Genomic DNA, 18,537 nt, shown 5'->3' on the forward strand with positions numbered 1-18,537 from the left:
AGCATCGCGACCTGATCGGGTTAAAGTAACCCGAATAAATAAATAAATAAATAGTTAGGATTTATTCCAGGGGGTTACAACCTAAAACCGACACACAAAATAAAGAGTCGGCATCAGTGAATAAGTCAGTTAAATTATGTTACGCCGGACAGTTATGTCTGAACATGCCAAATTCAGACCAACACTCGACATCGACATGACAGTTTTATATTTTATTTTATTTTATTTTATTTTATTTTATTTTATTTTGTTTTATTTTATTTTATTTTATTTTATTTTATTTTATTTTATTTTATTTTATTAGCCGAAGAGAGACATAATTAAACAAAAATCGAACAAAGTCAGTTAAGGAAAATATCGATTTTAAAAAGGGCTCAGAATAGTACAAAGAGATCATGGCTAATGAATACTAAAACTCACAAATAAATATGGTTAATATGATATCCTTTAAAAACGTTTTTTTTTTTTTTTTTGATTCTGTGTATTTATTTGCTTATTTGATTGTTTCTTTGTAGAGCCAAATCTTTGATTAAAAGCTTAATTCTAATGTCACATAATTATTTGCCTATATATTTAGATCCGTAAGATTAATGAAAATTATATTATCTATTATTGTAAATATCAGTAAAATATTAGGGTTTTATTGTTAAGTGTTAATAAATAAATGTTTCAATAAATAAGAATGCAGGGGACTTGACTCTTGTCGGTGGTTCTAAAATAAATGTCCATAATTGTTTTTCTCAAGTGCAGTGTCTGTCTCAGTCCTGCAGGGGTCGCTGTTTGTCTCTTCACCAGAGGACGCGGTTCGCTTGATTCCGGCGCAGGCGCAGTATCCTCTGTTGGCCTCTTGTCTTGGAGGCGCTTATGATGCGTTAAAAGGTTGTCCGCTGCTCGGACCTTCCACACAGCTACTCAGCGTCTCAGCTCGGCACAGGGAGATCACTGCACGCTTTCTGTTGCTGGGAAGAGATCCCGTGACGGTTTAGAGTGTGGATCCTGCTAAGGTTTACAGTAAGCTAAATTTGTGTTGTTTTTTAGGCGTTCTGCGCGAGAAATGGCTCAGCTTATTTAGCTCTTTTAGCAGCTAGCCTAGCAGTTTGTGTTTGTGTGCGTGTTAGCAACATGACCACTCTCGTTAGCTACTGCTATAACGCCCTTTTTTCATAGCAGCTTCTTTGCTGAGTTGATGATATTATATCCGTGATTTTCTAACTATAACTGCCGGCTCATCCTTCTCGCTAGCTAACTGGTAAGGTACACCGGAACTACAAAGCTAATGGGGAAGCTATAGTTGCTAACTTGCCGCGGGTGACTACTTGAGCCAGTGATATAACGTTACATAGAGGCTAGATGTCTAGGTACCGTAATCAACAGATGGGGGACCACCTCTGTGGAGGTACACGTAAGAAACATAGCCCCATGGTGTTTGCCAATTTCAACATCTGGCTAACGGTTCCATGTTTTAGACAGCACCGGGGTTTGTTTTGGACGTGGTGGAACGTGCTAACGAAGCTAACAGTCCAGTTTCAGTGTGGTCCGAAAAATGTTTGGCCGGACTGAAAAAATCTCAGCATTTATTTGCAGGATAACCTGTTAGCAGGCTGTGAGGCTGACTGCGTCCTCGGTGGCTGACTGGCTGCGTAAAAAGCACGTTTTCCAAGGTGTTACTGGCAGATTGGGCCCGCATTAAGTGGAAGAAACCCTGTAGACGCATAAATGTGGATGAAGTTGTATCAATCTTGACAGTTGACAGCTGTTAATAAAGATAGATAGATGATCTTAGATCCTGCATCAGCAGAGTGATTTTCCGCGGTGCGTGGAACGTGCTAGTAAATTGCACCGATGCATAACCTCGAATCCGTTAGCCTGCAGACTGATGTAACACATGTTAGGTAAAGATTATTAGCGGGGGTTTTTTTTCTTAATAACATCACCTTTGCGGCTTATACTCCAAGGTCGATTTTCATAGACCTGGGTGAGGTTGAGGTTCAAGACAGGTGACTAATTGGAGCTGGAAAACCCCTGCTTCAGTGTGGCTTAGTAAGACTTTTTTTTTCTGGCAAAATGTGGTGACCCATCTTCCTTGCTTCTTGGCACTTCTGCTGGTGATGTAACTGCATATATAACATTTTTTTTAAAACATTGTTATTTCCTGAGGATTTTCACTCATTTTTTGTTTAATTGACAGCTGTGAACAAAGGTGAAATGAGATCAGATCAGGCAAAATGGTTTGATGATTATTGAGAGTGCTTTAAAATCCAGAATCTCTTCAAGGTATTAGGTAGAGTTAGGATCTGGTGACTGGTGAAGACTTTAACGCACTCACCTAACTATTCGGTGACCCCTGAGGTCTGTACCGTAAACCAGTTGATCTTATCCAGGTAACATCAGAGTTAAACCTGGGTTTCCTGTGAAGGTGGTTTACTTTAGGATTGTGTTAGGAAGGGCGTTCGGTGTAAAAACTCTGCTACATAAACATTAGGAGCCTGTGGTAACCCCTTGCGCCAAGGGAGAAGCCATGCTGTACACCAGCAAACAACAAAACATGTCTTTTGTGACTGCTACACCTGGACAACAAAGGGACTATTAAAAATGGACACATTGTAGCCTTTTAATAACAATTTTACAAAAAAAAAAAAAACCTGTGAATCCATGTAATTCAGATGCTGTCTTGTTTCTTAGAAGGGTTTTGGGTAGTTTCTAGCCAGGCTGTTTTCTGACTTTTTCCTACTCTTTCCAGTTCCAGCCCGATACAGATGCTTTGCTTTGGGCATTTGTCGATGTTGAGTAGCAATTCGATACCAGTGTTAAATTAAATTGAGTGACTGAGAATCTTTTTGTAAGCTAATATCAGACTCGGTTCAATTGCACTCTCTCTAGTTTTGTAATATAACCTTTCTATCCAGCCCAATCTTTCGAGTCAGACCAATATTCAATACAAATATTAGATCATGCATCTCTTGTTGTTTCATCGCCCAAGTCACTAAACAGTGATTGCATATTTTTGTGAATTTTGGGGTGTAATTATTTACCATCTTCACCATCATCATGTCACCAAATCACTTCATACAACAGAATTTTAGTCTGGGAAACGGTGCCTTTGCACAAAAAATAAAAACCATTACAGATATTGAAACCTATATGTTTCTCGGGTGGGGATATTTTCCAGTGTTAACCTTTCCCACCCAGCAGGAAATGGTGTGCTTCAACTGATAATACTCTTTAGTGTGAGATCACACAGACTGCGCAGGTTAAAGACAAACTAATGTCAGCGTTATTTGCGCTCTCGCTGAAGAGCTCCTCAGAATTCAAGGCTGCAGTGCATGTGGGAAAACGGCTGTACTCGCTGACCAGCTGCCAGTGCAGCTTCTGGACGAGAGGGTGAAGTGAGTGCTAAGACAGGAAATGCAATTTTTCAGGGTGTTCAATGCTCAGACAACCTAAAGAAATTCAGAGGAATGTAAAGAATTTGTAGATTTCTTATTTTTCCTCTACTGCTGGTTTCTCTGCATGTGAGACTCACGCTTCCTTTTTTTCTTTTTTTTACAGACAAGCACTGATGTAGCAGCTCGCTCTCTCTCTACCTCCGCTCCCCAGTGCCTCACTGCATGACCTCAGACAACAAATAGGAAGCCCACAAGGGGGAAACAGCCCGTTCCTCAACCCGGACCCCCTTCCTCTGGACGCCTCGTGGTGATGCTCAGCTTTTGGCACATCTCTAGCAGAAGGAGCAACAGATATTTTTCGACATAGGTGCTGTACGCCTCCACTTGGGCTTGGGGAGTCATTAAAGAGTTGGCCCCTGCCCACCCCCCCTTCCCCATTTATCCTCTTGAATCTTTAAGATTGTAACTTTTTCTCCTGGTTGGCTGGAGTCCGGTTCTGCCGGCTGCGTTACTTTTCAAAACTGGGGCGGGATTCATGGGATGCGACCATGTCGGATCTCAGTGAGCGCAGGCCGGTCAACACGGACTATGCTGTCTCCCTGCTGGAGCAGCTCAAGTTCTTCTATGAACAGAAGTTACTGACTGACGTTGTGCTGCTGGTGGAGGACACGGAGTTCCCGTGTCACAAGATGGTCCTGGCCACGTGTAGCTCCTATTTCAGGTGAGTGCGCCTCACGGGGATGGAATAACTCACGTTGTGCGCGTCTGCTTTTAACAGCCTCGGGCTGCTTGTGACTCTGAATGCGAAGAGATGTATGCGTGCTGTCTTTATGTAGCCTGGCGAGGTCTGTGGGTGCTCACCTCCCTCAGTTTTAATGAATAATGCATCTTGTAGTAGAGCAAGTGTTACCTGCTCTATATAAAACAAGTGGATGGGATTTCCTTGAGTGCTGGAATGTCCTCTACACCAGTTGAGGGTTTGATATAACCAGGAAAAAAGTTTGTCAAGCAAGCACAAGCTGAAGGAAGTCAAATTCCTTGTTTGTGTGAACGAACGTGGCCAAAAAAAAGATGATTCTGATTAACGAAAGTGTGGTAATTAAAATAAAGAGGCTCATCGTGGTGGTATTAAAAATATGAAGGAAGGCAAAGTGCATGCTGTCATCAGGACTAGACAGCATGCATTTTAAAAATAGGTGAGTATTGACTGTTAAATGTATTTTAGTGTCCGCCTGTTCGACAGAAGTAGTCTGTTTTATCAACAAAAACGTTTTTTTTTGGGCAGCAATTTCTGATTAAAGCCTTCACCAGGAAGACGGGTGTAAAAGATGGTCTGCTTCAGCCCAAACTAAGGGACTGAACTGCTCTGGTCTGCATTATGTACCACAGCTGAACTAAAAGGGAAGGAGCCAACATGTAGCCCGGGACAGACACAGATGGAGGCAGAGAGTTGATGCTGATGAACCAGTAAAGATGATGTAGCTGTCAGCAGAGATGGAGACAATCTAGACAATTTCTAGATTTGACAGTAGCAGTGCTCATGACTGTATTTAAAGTCAACATTGGAAGGTTAAAGTTCGCAAGACCCCATAAATCAAACCACCTGCTCAGCTAACTCAAACATTAGGAGATGCATGTCTTCAATTTCTCACACGGTGACAAACCTGCAGAAGTAAGAACAGGTTAAAATAAAGCTGCAAGAAGTGATGATTGTCGAGACGTATCCTGCAAGTATGCGGATGTCTTTAGCCATGGATTCTACTTGGATGTTGGACAAACAAAACTTGCTAGGTGGTGTTGGATACCCCCTCATTATGTGTTTAACCTGCAGTGGAAGTGTTATGTGCATGTTTATCACGTTGTTCAGATTTCCTATTGCTACTAGGAATCGCAGTAACTGAGAATTATTACTGGCACATACATGGTTGTTATCACACATAGTGCCTGTAGTGATCAAAATTGTTTAATTTGATAAACCATTTCCTGCTTTTTCTTCTTCTCTTGTCATTTTTCAAATCAACTGGAAGAGAATGAATTTAAAGAGAAACTCCACCGTGAACCAGGGTTTGAGTGGTGAATTTTTAGAGGAGTGTTGGCCATTTACAGAAGTTGCATCAATAACTCTACATGGATTTGGTGCAGAAATAGAAATTGAGCTTTTGCCTGATTGTTGATGTTAAGCTAAGTTCAGTGATAAGGTAGGTAGATGCTGGTTTTGAACCTGCTTTGTAGTACGGGCACTGAAATATTTATGCATGGGGAAAAAAATGAAGCAAACATATCACTCAAAGCCCCCCCGAGGCCTCATTTGTCCACACCACATTGCATGATAAAGGGTGTGCAGTGTAGCGAATAAGATTCTGTGCATGATGGGAGCTCCTGCAGCATTTGAACACACCATCTACCTCCTTCCTGTCTCATTGCATGCACTCCAAGAAAAACCTCCCATCAATTCAGACCTCTCGCAACCGTTTCCCATGCAGTCGTTATCTGGTGTGAACATGGGAAATGTTTCCCCTTCGGGGTGTAGAGGTGTCGCAGCACTTTCTCTTTAAAGTGGAGCCTATTCCTCCTCTTTCTCTCCACGCATGCCTCTCTTCAAGGAATGGAGGGCGGCTGTGCAGAGCGCTTGTGTTTATAGGGGGAAAGTCTGGTCACGTAGGTCCTGGTGAGAGATGGAGAGCAAAAAGTGGGGAAACAAGGGAGGTGGGGGTGTGCAGGGGTATGCCTGCAGGATTGCGTAATACAGGCTGGCAGGTTTGGTCGCTGTTGTGATCAGCACACAGACACACAGCCCCCAAAAGCCAGTCTTCAGGTGGACAGAGCTGTTCTTTCTTTTTCATACAGTGATTGCTTTGAAAAATAAAAATTAGAGCAGCATGTTGTAGTCAGCTGTTTATCACCCTTGAACATGTCAGAAAACATTCAACAGTGCTCACCAGAATGTCAAAAAGCTGATATATTCAAGGAGAAAGGGCTTCAAATCCTCCAACCAGTGACTGCGAATTATCTTCCAGATGTTTTTTAGAGCAGGGGATTCTCCGGATTTTAAGTGGGCATAGCAGATTACGAAAGGGTCCATGTTTGTTCTCCCCCCCCTAAACTAAAAATCTGTAAGGAAAGTGTTGGTGCTTTCGGCCTTCCCAAAATAGTAGTTGTGCAGTAGTACACAGTACCTCTGAACACTCTGTATCTAGCACAGAATCCAAATAAATGTAAATCACCATCTCAAGCCACTAACTGTTCCTCAGATTTGTAAATCTGAATGAACTGATGCAGTAAAGGAGGCTCTGATTCACACCAGCTGCTGATGAATGACAACATGGCAGCGTGGGCATCCCACCGAGGCTGCTGATGCAATGTGGGGGTTGGAGACTACCAGCCAGGTGCTGGGTGTTGCTTGTCGCCTTTTGTCATCTGGTATTAGTGAAACAAGCTTATTAGTGTTCAACAAGACAGCAGTAACATCTGTTCCAGGTAAACCAGTGATGCTGCAGTGTTTACCACAGATTGTGAACTCCAATACAAAGAATTGGAGCTGTTTTGTCAAAGGTACTTGGTGAAAATAACTTAAGTCTGCTCTCCAGCCTTGGTGACTTCATGTAAAAATACATGAAGTAGGTTGGAGTGATGCTCCAGAGCAGAGGCAGCCCAAGGTGATGAAGCTGGAGGAAATCAGCTGACCTGAAATCCTATCATTGATGTTCTTGTAGGTCATGGTATCTTTAATGTGACTTTTGGATAAGTTGGTCTTCATATAATTTTGTAATATAAAGATGCATGACATAACACAAGCAGATGTTAGTTAGTGTTACCCAGCATGCATGTGCGGTTACTGGTGTAAGAAATGGTTTGTTTCACCGATTTTTGTGTCTCCGGATGTTTGGCCCGTTAAACAGGATCAGTTTTGGATTAATAATTGTTTTCATATTAATGACTCGCGATTAGAACCTGACAGATGGATAAAGAATTATCAGTCCTGTGTTTCAGTCTGACATGATTTGAACAAATGTTAAAATGAGGCGACAAACTTACTTTAAAGTGAAGCCTTTGTGTGGGAAATGCTGAACTTAGTTCTGACATTTTATACAGATATTAAGAAGTATTAATAAACTGGTGTCATAGTAGTATGTTAGATGGATAACTGGCAGCTATAATGCCAGAGTTACCTGTAGAAAGAGAGGAAAGTACAAACTGGATAAAGCTCCTCTCCATCAGAGCTCATTGTATCTGTTATCTTGCTCTGAGTTATGATTAAGAAGATGGTGTGGAAAATGTTTTCTGTTCATTTTTTTTTTTTTTTTTTTTTTTTTTTTTTTTTTAATTGGGTGATGCATATGATTAAAATTTCATATCTTCGTGAACCTCAGTTGCGATCTAGCTGTTTCACTTCCTCTTACATCGGCTGCTGCGTTGACTGTCGTCTCACTGTTGTTCCGGTCTTTCACTCGCAGGGCAATGTTCATGAGCGGCCTCAGCGAGAGCACGCAAACCCACGTCCACTTGAGGAACGTGGACGCGGCCACCCTGCAGATCATCATCACGTACGCCTATACGGGCAACCTGGCCATCAGCGACAGCACAGTAGAGCCACTCTACGAGACCGCCTGCTTCCTGCAGGTCAGTGCAGCGAAGGACAAAGAAAAGGAACAACCTGTGCTATTTCTCTGTGCCAAAGAGCTCTGTTGTTGATCTAAATTTGTATCAATCCGCCACTGAAAGTAGTGCTGTGGTAGTGGCCTCGATAAATCCCATCCTTATTTTGTATCTTTAAAGATAAGAATATGAAGAAGACTAAAACTAAAGACACATCCTTTATTCTCCTATTTAGGTTGAGGATGTCTTGCTGCAGTGCAGAGACTACCTGGTGAAGAAGATCAACGCTGAGAATTGCGTCCGCATGCTGAGCATCGGTGACCTCTACAGCTGTAGTGAGCTGAAGCAGAGCGCCAAGCGCATGGTGGAGCACAAGTTCCCCAAAGTGTACCGACAGGAGACCTTCCTGCAGCTGTCCCACGAGCTGCTCATAGACATCCTGAGCAGTGACAACCTCAACGTCGAAAAAGAGGAGACCGTGCGCGAGGCTGCCATGCTGTGGTTGGAGTATAATATGGAGGCACGGTCACAGCACCTGTCCTCGGTTCTGAGTCAGATTCGCATAGATGCTCTGTCTGAGGTGACCCAGCGCGCCTGGTTCCAGGGTCTGCCACCGAACGACAAGTCTGTGGTGGTTCAGGGCCTCTACAAATCCATGCCCAAGTTCTTCAAGCCACGGTTAGGCATGACTAAGGAGGAGATGCTGATCTTCATGGAGGCCATGTCAGAAACCCACAGTGACGGTTATGTATTTTCCTCGAACGTGCCTACTACAGTAGTGTGTTACAGCCCACAGGCGGAGAAGGTGTACAAGCTGTGCAATCCCCCGGGAGACCTGCAGAAGGTGGGCACGCTTGTGACTCCTGATAATGACGTGTTCATCGCTGGTGGGCAGATCCCTCTCAAAAACTCAATCTCCAACCATGGCAAGAGTGGCAAGTTGCAGGCGGTGTTCCGCTCAGTCGATAGTTTCTTCTGGTTTGATGCCCAGCAAAACTCCTGGGTGCCCAAGACCCCCATGCTGTGCGCTCGAATCAAACCCACGCTGGTCTACTGCGACGGCTTCATCTATGCAATCGGAGGGGATAATGTCGGAGGCGAGCTGAATAAACGCACAGTGGAGCGCTACGACTGCGAGAAGGACGAGTGGACCATGATGAGCCCCCTACCCTTCGCCTGGAACTGGAGCACCTCGGTGGTGGCGCATAACTGCATATACGTCATGACCCACGATTTGATGTACTGCTACCTGCCGCGAGCCGACACCTGGATGGAGATGGCCATGCGCAAGACGAGTCGCTGTTTCGCATCTGCGGCCGCCTTCGGCGACCTCATTTTCTACATCGGCGGGCTCCACGTCGTCAGCAACTCCGGCATCCGTCTGCCAACGAGCACCATTGACGGCTCCTCGGTTACTGTGGAGATTTACGACGTCAAGAAGAATGAGTGGCGTCTGGCGGCGAATATCCCTGCCAAGCGCTACTCCGACCCGTGCGTGCGGGCCGTGGTGCTGCTCAACTCGCTCTGCATTTTTATGCGTGAAACCCACATGAACGAGCGTGCCAAGTACGCCATCTATCAGTATGACGTGGAGCTCGACCGTTGGTTCCTGCGGCAGCCCGTGTCGGAACGTGTGCTCTGGGATCTGGGCAAGGACTTCCGCTGTGCGGTGGGGAAGCTGTATCCCTCCTGTTTGGAGGAATCCCCCTGGAAACCCCCAACATACCTCTTCTCCCCCGATGGCGCAGAGGAGTTCGAGGTGGACGGTGAGCTGGTGGCCCTCCCTAACGTATAGCTCATAAGCCCCCCTCCCCTATCTCTCCGTCTAAAGCAGGAGACTATATTACCAAGGAACAAACAAGGGGAGGGGGCTCATTGGAACTCTAGAAAACAAAAGGGTTTGACTTTCTGTATTGTAGAGGGAGCTCTGGACTTCAGAGGCTGTTGCTGATGAGCAGCCCAGCCCAAAACAAGTTTGGAGCAAAAAAAAAAAAAAAACGCCCCCTCAAAATTACTAGTAATCTTTAAAAAAAATGTTTTCCCTGCGTTCATTGGTTTCTTATTTTTCTTTTTTTGCCAGTAAAATGTGTTTAGATTTTCCTACATTTGTCATACTGTTCCAACTAGAGCCCGACCGATATCAGCTGGTGTCTTGTCCGATATTTTTCTATGAACGTAACAGAAAAAAGTTTGAGGTCATTCAGGCGTCCAAGCAACTCAGACTCCAGTGTTTCCTGCAGATTTAGTTTCTGTTTGTGGTGGTCACGTTCTGAAATGAGTCAAATAAATATTACTGTTTTATAAGGTGCTCATCTGCAGTTTTCAATTGCTGTGGTCTCTGTGATAAATGACAGTGCAATATATTCAGCTGCCTCTCCGGTGAGTCTCATCACTCGGTTTGGACACCTGCTGACCAGTGCCAGCAGGTGTCCAAATCTACCACAGGGGAAAAGGCTGGAGAGGCAAGGACCACCACAACAGTGAGCCAGCCAGTAGGGAAACATGGCGTGGGAAGGGAGAAGAAGAGCATTTAAATTTGAGGAAGTTATTTTGCCCATGTCTGCGTGAGAAACACTGGACTCGTGGTTTACATTACACTCAGCACTGTCAGCAGCACATGTAGCAGAGTAGGAATCGCAGCTTTGAAACATGGTCAGGCAATCGGCGATCTGCCTCCAAAAGTAATTTTAACCATGATAAATAATGAGAACAATCTGAAATGCTCTAGGTTTGTATTTCCACCGATCAGCCACAACGTTAAAGCTGATCTTTTATTTATTTTTCGTTCCAATGATGGTTATTTCAAGCCACTGTACACACTGATATTCACCGGGAACTATTCAGTATTATATCACTGTTCATAACAGTTGTAACGCAGTTTGTTTTGTTTTAGTTTCATTTGGCGAAGTTTGCTCTGCACCTCATTTTCGTTTACTCTTTGGAGGTTTCTGGTCGTTTCAAGGCACGATGCACTCTTATTTTCACTGGGAATTACTCAACAGTTGTGGCACAGTTTGTTAGTTTCACCTGGCGGAGTTTGTGTCAAATCTCATTTTCGTTTACGTTGACAGCCGTTAAGTCACCACTGGCTTTTCGTGCTTCGTTGTGCGCAGCAGCCTCTAAGGCCATTACTGCCACTTACTGGTAGCAGACACGCATCACATCACTTTAGCTTTGGTGTTATAACTTATCCTAAAATCATGATCATAGTTCTCTTTGCAGTACAATGCAGTGGTGTCAAAGCTGTTTGATCTTCAGGCAGGTGGTTCTAATGTTGTGGCTGATTAATGTGTGTGTATATACACCAATATACTGAATTTTTAATTAAAAAAAACAAGGCATCCACACCAAAAAATCCAGCGTCGTTCAGGCTCTAGTTCCTACAATATGATAATCTAAACATCAGCTGATGATGAGGATAATGATGCACTTAACTTGTAAATCTACTCATAAATGTCAATGGCAACTGTACCAAAATTACCCCCCAAAGCCCCTTATTAGATTGTTGCTTCCCCCTCTCTCCCCTCTCCACTCCTCTTCTTTTCCCCCTCTTCTCTCATTACTGATGAAGGAATACTCTGCAGAAAATCTGGCTTTACAGCATGAGAACCTCAGTTTGATCCACTTTAACATTTTTCTTTTGCTCTGCAAAAGAAGCTGATTTCAGACGTTAAGTTAACATAGTTAAAGTCAGTCAAAAGTGAGTGTAGAGTGCAAAAGTGTAGAAAAGCAGCAGTTCTCCCCATTTGATTCTTAAAACAGAAAATGTTTGACTCTTACTTTTAAAAGAGTTGTATTAGATTTTAACTGCGTCATTCTCTGCTTTCAGCTTTTATAAGATTTGCTGCTTTTCTTTGCAGAGGTAATGAAATAGTTCCTAATCTAAGAGTTTAAGCTTACATCTTCAAATTTCAGTAACATTGGTTTACTTTTTTCTCTCTTGCAGTCAAAAAGCAGGTGAAGTTTAATTTCCAGCAGAGTTTTCCTTCTTCAAAAAACAGGATCACTTATTTCCTCAAAAGGCCTGCAGACGAGGGAAGCAGAGGCTGCGGTTTTTGGGAAAGGCCAGAGAGGCTGTTTTTAAAAGCGAGAGAGAGGGTGACTGCAGGTTCAGCCACCCGTCGCCTCTCCTCCCTCACCTCTCTGTCCTCTGCCCTCACGCCGCCGCTGCCTGTTCCTCGAGTTGGTTTGCACACCGGTCTTCCACACAGCCAGCAGTCAACGCCTCACTCGATCTGCCGTGACACGATCGTGACACTTTGTTTTTCTCCAACACACAACTCCATTCACAGTACAAACAGGTTTCTGGCTCATGATCTTTTTAAGTTTTTGTTTCTTATTTCCAAGCTGCTGAAATATATAAAATGTATAATAGAATATCTATTTTTCATATGTTTAAAAGAAAACTGTTCTAGTGTGGGGAAATAACCAGGTCTATTTTGTATTAGGTTTTTTTTTTCTTTTAAATTAATATCAGACATTACTGTAGTGTGATTGTGGGTATTTTTTTTTTTTTTTTTTTCTTTTCCCCTATTGAATTACATTTTCCGAAGTGAATATCGAGGAATCTTGCTGCTGATTGGTTGTGAGAGGAGCGGGCTGGCCTTGGGACTTTTGCTAAGGAAACTGTCCCGCCAACCACTAGCAGAAGTGGAGAGGGGCGGGGTTAGAGGAGGGAAGGGGTCTTCCTCCTACTTTTTTTTTTTTTTTTTTTTTTTTTTTTTTACTTTTATTTTTATTTTTTATTTTTTTAAAACATGAGCACAGGTGCTTCATGACGAACCTTACTAGCATGTTTGGCTGCATCATATTCCTTTGGCACTGTATTTTGAATGAACGTTAATTTATTAAAAAACATACCAAAAACGTTCCTGAAAGTAGACTCCCTGTTTGTTTATTTATTTGTTATACAATTTTAAAAAAAATAGGTGCTAGATGAAGAAATGCAAAAATAATGCACGTTTTTGAAATTCTTTTCTGGGGGGTTTCAGCACCTTCAAACAATGAGGCATTTAATGTAAAATAATGCAAAATGCTGTCAAGCAAGTTTATCTTTCATGCCTGGCATTGCTGAAATACTTGCTCAAGAAGTCAAAGTGTCTTGCTTACACCCTACATACTGTTTATTCTGGTTCATGTGACAGACGTTAGTAAAGTCGGTCGTGTTGGGGTGGACAGGAGAAAAACAAGCGAGTGCTGTTTGGAACTGTACATGTGCAACTTCCTTTAAAACAAATGCTAAACAGCTGACTGGAGGTCAAACTGTGTAAACTTTACAGTAATGGATGGTGGTTTGATGGATTTAATCAAATTCTCCACTCAACTGTGTAGCATTTGTTTTGAAGGATGTTCCACACATACAGCTCCAAAAGGTAGAATTGATCACATTCTTTTATCCTGTATAGGTGTGAAGGCTGGCATAAATGTGCATGCAACATGTGTTTGTATATTATATTGGTGAAGCCATCAATACCATTAAATGGAAACAACACCAGGCTGCAGACACGAAATCGAGAAAAAAATAGTTTCTGTCAAATTGCTCCTCAGATTTATTTTCCCGTTAACGTTAGTCAGTAGAAAAATGGGATGGAGACCAAAAGCAAAATGTTGCAACTTCAGTTGTTGCTTCAAAGACTGGGACCAGATCTGCAACTAGTCAGTTGCTGCCTCCGAAGCAGTTTTGGTGCTTTGAAGTGGTGATAAAATAGCAACGAGACTGAGTCAGTCTGCTATCAGTCTGCAACTGAATGCAGTCTCTTTGAGATTATACAGTGGTTGTGATAAATTAATTTCAAATCTCTTGCCATCTATTTCAACTTACATAGAGTAAAGCCAAAAATTAGAGATCTGAAAGAAGTTCTTCCACAAATAGTGACACAGTTGCTGCAGAACAGCGGTTTACCTGCAAAATCACACAGCTCATCAGCAACCTTGCTTTTATATAGGAGTACAACTAGCTGAGTCAAGTCCCCTATTCCACAGAGATGTGTTGCAGACAGTAGTTGCAACACATGATTATAGATATAGGATATGGGAAACCTTTTCAGCTTCATTACAACTGTAAATCTAATCCATGTGGATGCTGGGGTCGGGTGCGGCTAATTTGAAAAGTGAAGCTGGTCAAGTGATGTCTGCTAGGCTTCACCTCAGTGAACTTGAGTGAATAAGCTGGAATTCTCCTCGTTTGTCCTTTTGATGCCTTAACGCTCCAAAAATGGTCAAAACAGTAATGTTGAGGCTTACATTCAGGAGTTTAGGACTTACCCAACAGCTCTAAATTTGGACAAATTTGTCATTTAGTTTACTTTTTGAAATTATCTGAACCCAATATGTCGCATTAGAAAGATTCTAATGCACAACCACCACTGAGGATGGTGAGAAATGAGTCTGGAGAAAGGTTTTGAAAGTGGAAACATGCTGTCATTTGTGAAATAGTTGGGTAATAACTGAACTGAAAACACAAACATCGATGTTTATGTACCAGAAACGGAACTAAGGGTTTTCTCTTTAGATTTCTGCTAATCATTAGGCATCATTTAAAAACATAAATCAGTTCCCCTGAAGGAGGGATTCGGTGGGTGTGAATTTCTGATTGTCTCTGGGTAAAGCCACCTGCAAGGTCGTCGGGTTCACGAGTTCCTGTTATGCCAGCGTGCAGTTGTCAGACAACACTGTGCTGTGTTTTTGTCGAGCCATGTGGTGCTGCCACCACAACAACAGCCCCCCCCCCCTCTCACTCACACAAACACCAGCGCTTTTCTTTTGTGAAGGTGGGGGGGGGACCTAACCTACATTTGTTCCCAGACAAAAACCCAGGGGGATAAAGGAAAATAAATGCTCCCGTGTATGCTAAAAATAAAAGTCTGGTGGGTTTTTGTTTTGATTGTTTAATACAGCAATATAGCTAACCTGACTTCCTTCTCAAATACATTAAAAGCATCTGTCAAGAAAATAATCTGAATTCATAATACATTCATATATATATATACTTAAATACAAAATGAAAATATATCATTAGAGGATTTAAAAAAGCAGCTTTTCTTTACAGTTAGCAATTTAACATACTTAATTCTAAATCAAAACACCAGAAAATGAGTCAATGTCCAAAGAAGTGTGAAGAAGAAAACAAAAACTGTAAAACTGGACTGGACAGAGCATGCTCACTGGACCACTTTTAATCCAACAGTTGTTGAGTATTTGTAGCATGGAGGGAAAAGATCCTTCAAGCACCTCAAAATTACAGTTATACAAGGTAAAGATCCATAAAAAGAAGATATAACAGCTGCTTTGTGCAAATACACAGTGGTCCACAGACTGGGACTTTTTCCAGTGTTGTTACAACAAAACATGGATAGTCATGGGACAACAAGTTACACAAGAAATAAATAAGTTGTCTGCTTTACCATCTTCAAATATACTTTTTAAAATAAATTTATGCATGTATACTGACAGTAAAGTACAAAAAGGCTTAGGTAAGGGATTACAATACCCTGTCAAACACAGCTGGGTTTCATCACAATCAGACATTAGGTTCACAAGGATTTCTGTAATAACATTGTGGTGTTATCATAACAGTGTGTTCGGGTTTTGAAATTTGGAATTGTAATGTTTACATAGGAGTGAATCAAATCTAGAGCTATGACTAATCAAGTAATGTCAACTGAAAATAATTATTCAATTTGATACCGTTTATAATTACATATTTCCACAAAACAGACAAAATGTAAATCAAATAAAAACATTTACATGTAAAAATAATTGATACTAAACAATACAGTGGACTCAGTAACTTAAGCTACAAGTTAGTTTAAAAAAAATGCTTCCCATTTTCTCCTTTTTGACTCCTTCCCGTTATTGTCTAAAATAAAATAACTAATTATTTTATTTCTCCTCACCAAAATATCCTGGAACAGCCAAGTTAAGCCAGTTTAAGTAACATTGGTGGGTTTTTTTGCACCACCTTTTTCTTTAGCTGTTACCTAGCTAAAGCTAACATTTGCGATTAAAAGATTTTTCTGTTTTTCTGGTAACAGCAGCAAAATAATTCAAACAAAGTTAACTGCTTAACTTCATTTAAATGGTCACATCAAACCAACATTTCTCTTTGTAACATTAGTGTCTTATGGTCATGTTAATCGTGTTCACATATTAATTCCTAGATTTGCAAAGATTTTAAAGATTTAAAGGTCCATAAACTGTCATAAACACAATGTTGTTATCACAACAACTTGGAAGTCTGAAGTTCCATCTGAAAGGAAAGAAATCTGAAATGTAATTTTACATTTACAATTACATTTTTTACTTGTAAGCTAGTTGAAAAGTAAAGTAAAATTAGCCAATTTTCAACTTTTGCTTTAAAAAAATGTTAGACTCATCTTATTAAATTCTTCTCTTTTTAAAAACAATATTCAAAAAAATGTCAATCATTATAACTCCATGTTTTCTAGGAAAGCTTGTTTCTGACTTTTTTACTATCCATAAATTAAAATTTCAGGTTAGCTTCTAGAGAGGAGTCGACATTTTAAGTTGGGTATCTTGTAATTTCAACTTAAAAGTAAATCAAAATTTTTAAATAATACAGAAATTTTAACTTACTTTTCCCTGGCTATGTTTGTTTGTTATTTGTTTAAAAAAAAAAAAATCAAGCAATCAATAATGTTGCTTATAATATTCTTTTTCTCAAGCTAGCTAAAAAGTAGCATTAGCTTGCTAAATTTGATGATGTTAGCGACTATTATAAAGAAGTTTTTGTTTTGATTTTTTCATTTAAAATCAGTCCTGTTAAATTAAAAACGATAATTTGGATTCATTACCACTTGATTTGCTCTTGTAAGTGATACGTTATATTTCACGCTGTTACTGCATTAACCACAATGTTACCACAGGGGACTGGTAAACGGGATCCAGACTGCATTTAAAATGTGTACCATTAAAACTTTCAAGGGACCACAGATCATGCTTTTCCATTCAATGCTGTGACTTATGTTTTCTATATATATTTTACTTAATGTCATTTCTCAGCAAAATAGTCACCTTTTTAGACAAACTGTATAAATATGCAGCACAGAGTGAACACTGCAAACCCCAAAACAGCATCTCTAGTGTCTCACAGGAAAGCATCCAGCAATACAAATGGCAGCAGTGAGAAAGAGGCGGTCAGACATAATAATGCAACCTGCTGAATTTTCTGGCTTTGATCAAAAGCAGTGGCAGTCTCTGCCTCACAGTGGTTATGGACTGTACAGGTAACACAAAGGCAGTGTCTTCCTCCTTGTGTGGGATGCGCCCCGCAAATATGATGCTGGAAAAAAGTGCCAGAAACACCAACTTATGGCTGTATATTTCAGATGGCTCTCATTTGATTTTGAATAGAGATTTACTATCCTTCATGAAACTAGCGCTCACTCTGTCGGCCCCCAAGCTTCACAATCAGAGGATGAAACAGAAACAGAGTCAATGAGGATTTCCGGGGGTGTCAGTTGTCACGGTTTGACTGCAGTGGCAGGTTCAGGACAGGTTGGGGTGGATGCTGGTGCCGGCTGAGCCAATGTGGAGAACCAGGTGGACATGGCCGTCTTGGCGCTGGTCAAGGCTCCTCCCACTGACTGACCTGAGAGTGGAAAATAGAGAATTTCACTTTACTTTTTAGTTTTTCCTACAATGACACCAGAACGAATTCTTACAGTAGACATTTGATTACTTAATAAGGGCAAAGTCATGGTTACAATAGGTCTGTTTCTACAGTTTTTTATAAAACTTCATTCAGTTTGGTATTTAAACACTTAAAAGCATGCTGTGTTTCACAGAGATCAGGTAACTAAGTCTCTGAAGAATACTCAATTTCTTTACCCTTTAGAAACTCTTGGGTTGCTTTTGCGGTTTGCTTTGGTTCATTATCACTTTGTACTTTACTGCTTGGTGTTTACCTTACAATATAAATTCCCTTGAGAGCTACTCTTGTGGTAATTTGGCAGTACATAAATAAAAGCAAGCTGAAATTGAAGTGAAGCTTCCATTTCCTGGTTCCATCCCATAAGTCAGGGGTGGGGGAACTCCAGGCCTCAAGGGCCGCAGGTTTTAGATGTGTTTGATCCAACACAGCTGATTTAAATGGCTAAATTACCTCCATAACATGTCGTGAAGCTCTCCAGAGGCCTGTTGATGAACTAATCATTTGATTCAGGTGTGTTGACCTGGGGCGATATCTAAAGAACACTGGCCCTTGAAAGCCTGGAGCTCCCCACTCGTGCCATAAGTCTTTCAAGTCTTATGTGGCGTTCCTGTTTTTGAGTGTAACTGGTGGTTTTTGCCCCTTGTTGTCAACTTTCTGTATTTATATTTGCCTTTGACAATGATACGCATACCTCCTCAAAAGTGCTTCATTTGGTTGTATTTTGTAAAAGGTTTTTCTTAACCATGGAATTCTGTGATCATCCACTTCAGTGGTTTTCCAGGCCTTTTGGTGTTGCTGAGCCAGCCCGTCTGCTTTTTAGGAATGTGCCACATTGTTGGATCTCTAATAGATTTATTTTTCAGCCTTATGATGGCCTACTTC

The 18,537-nt window shown here is 41.4% G+C and overlaps 2 protein-coding genes across 4 annotated transcripts in view; one reads left to right on the top strand and one right to left on the bottom strand.

Annotated features, from left to right (window-relative positions):
* Window positions 1-834: 834 nt before the first annotated feature.
* kbtbd2 (kelch repeat and BTB (POZ) domain containing 2) lies at window positions 835-15,990 on the top strand. 3 transcript variants are annotated; one of them, XM_085172827.1, is made up of 4 exons: window positions 835-1,011; window positions 3,550-4,107; window positions 7,841-8,006; window positions 8,218-15,990. In XM_085172827.1, the coding sequence occupies exons 2-4, from the start codon at window positions 3,935-3,937 to the stop codon at window positions 9,775-9,777; spliced, it is 1,899 nt and encodes a 632-aa protein (XP_085028953.1). In that variant the 5' UTR covers window positions 835-1,011; window positions 3,550-3,934; the 3' UTR covers window positions 9,778-15,990. The 3 variants fall into 3 exon arrangements, with proteins under 3 accessions (XP_085028953.1, XP_085028954.1, XP_085028955.1); XM_085172828.1 differs by having other exon boundaries at window positions 835-1,004; XM_085172829.1 differs by lacking the exon at window positions 835-1,011 and adding an exon at window positions 1,018-3,386.
* The window catches only part of avl9 (AVL9 homolog (S. cerevisiase)), a 31,490-nt gene continuing 23,842 nt past the window's right edge, over window positions 10,890-18,537 (bottom strand). Inside the window, exon 16 of the mRNA XM_085172830.1 lies at window positions 10,890-17,592. Within this exon, the coding sequence (XP_085028956.1) occupies window positions 17,465-17,592 (128 nt within the window). The 3' untranslated portion in view covers window positions 10,890-17,464. The remainder of the gene's footprint in view (window positions 17,593-18,537) is intronic.

The sequence above is a fragment of the Neolamprologus multifasciatus genome, chromosome 9, assembly GCF_963576455.1.
Source record: "Neolamprologus multifasciatus chromosome 9, fNeoMul1.2, whole genome shotgun sequence".
Taxonomy (NCBI): Eukaryota; Metazoa; Chordata; class Actinopteri; order Cichliformes; family Cichlidae; genus Neolamprologus; species Neolamprologus multifasciatus.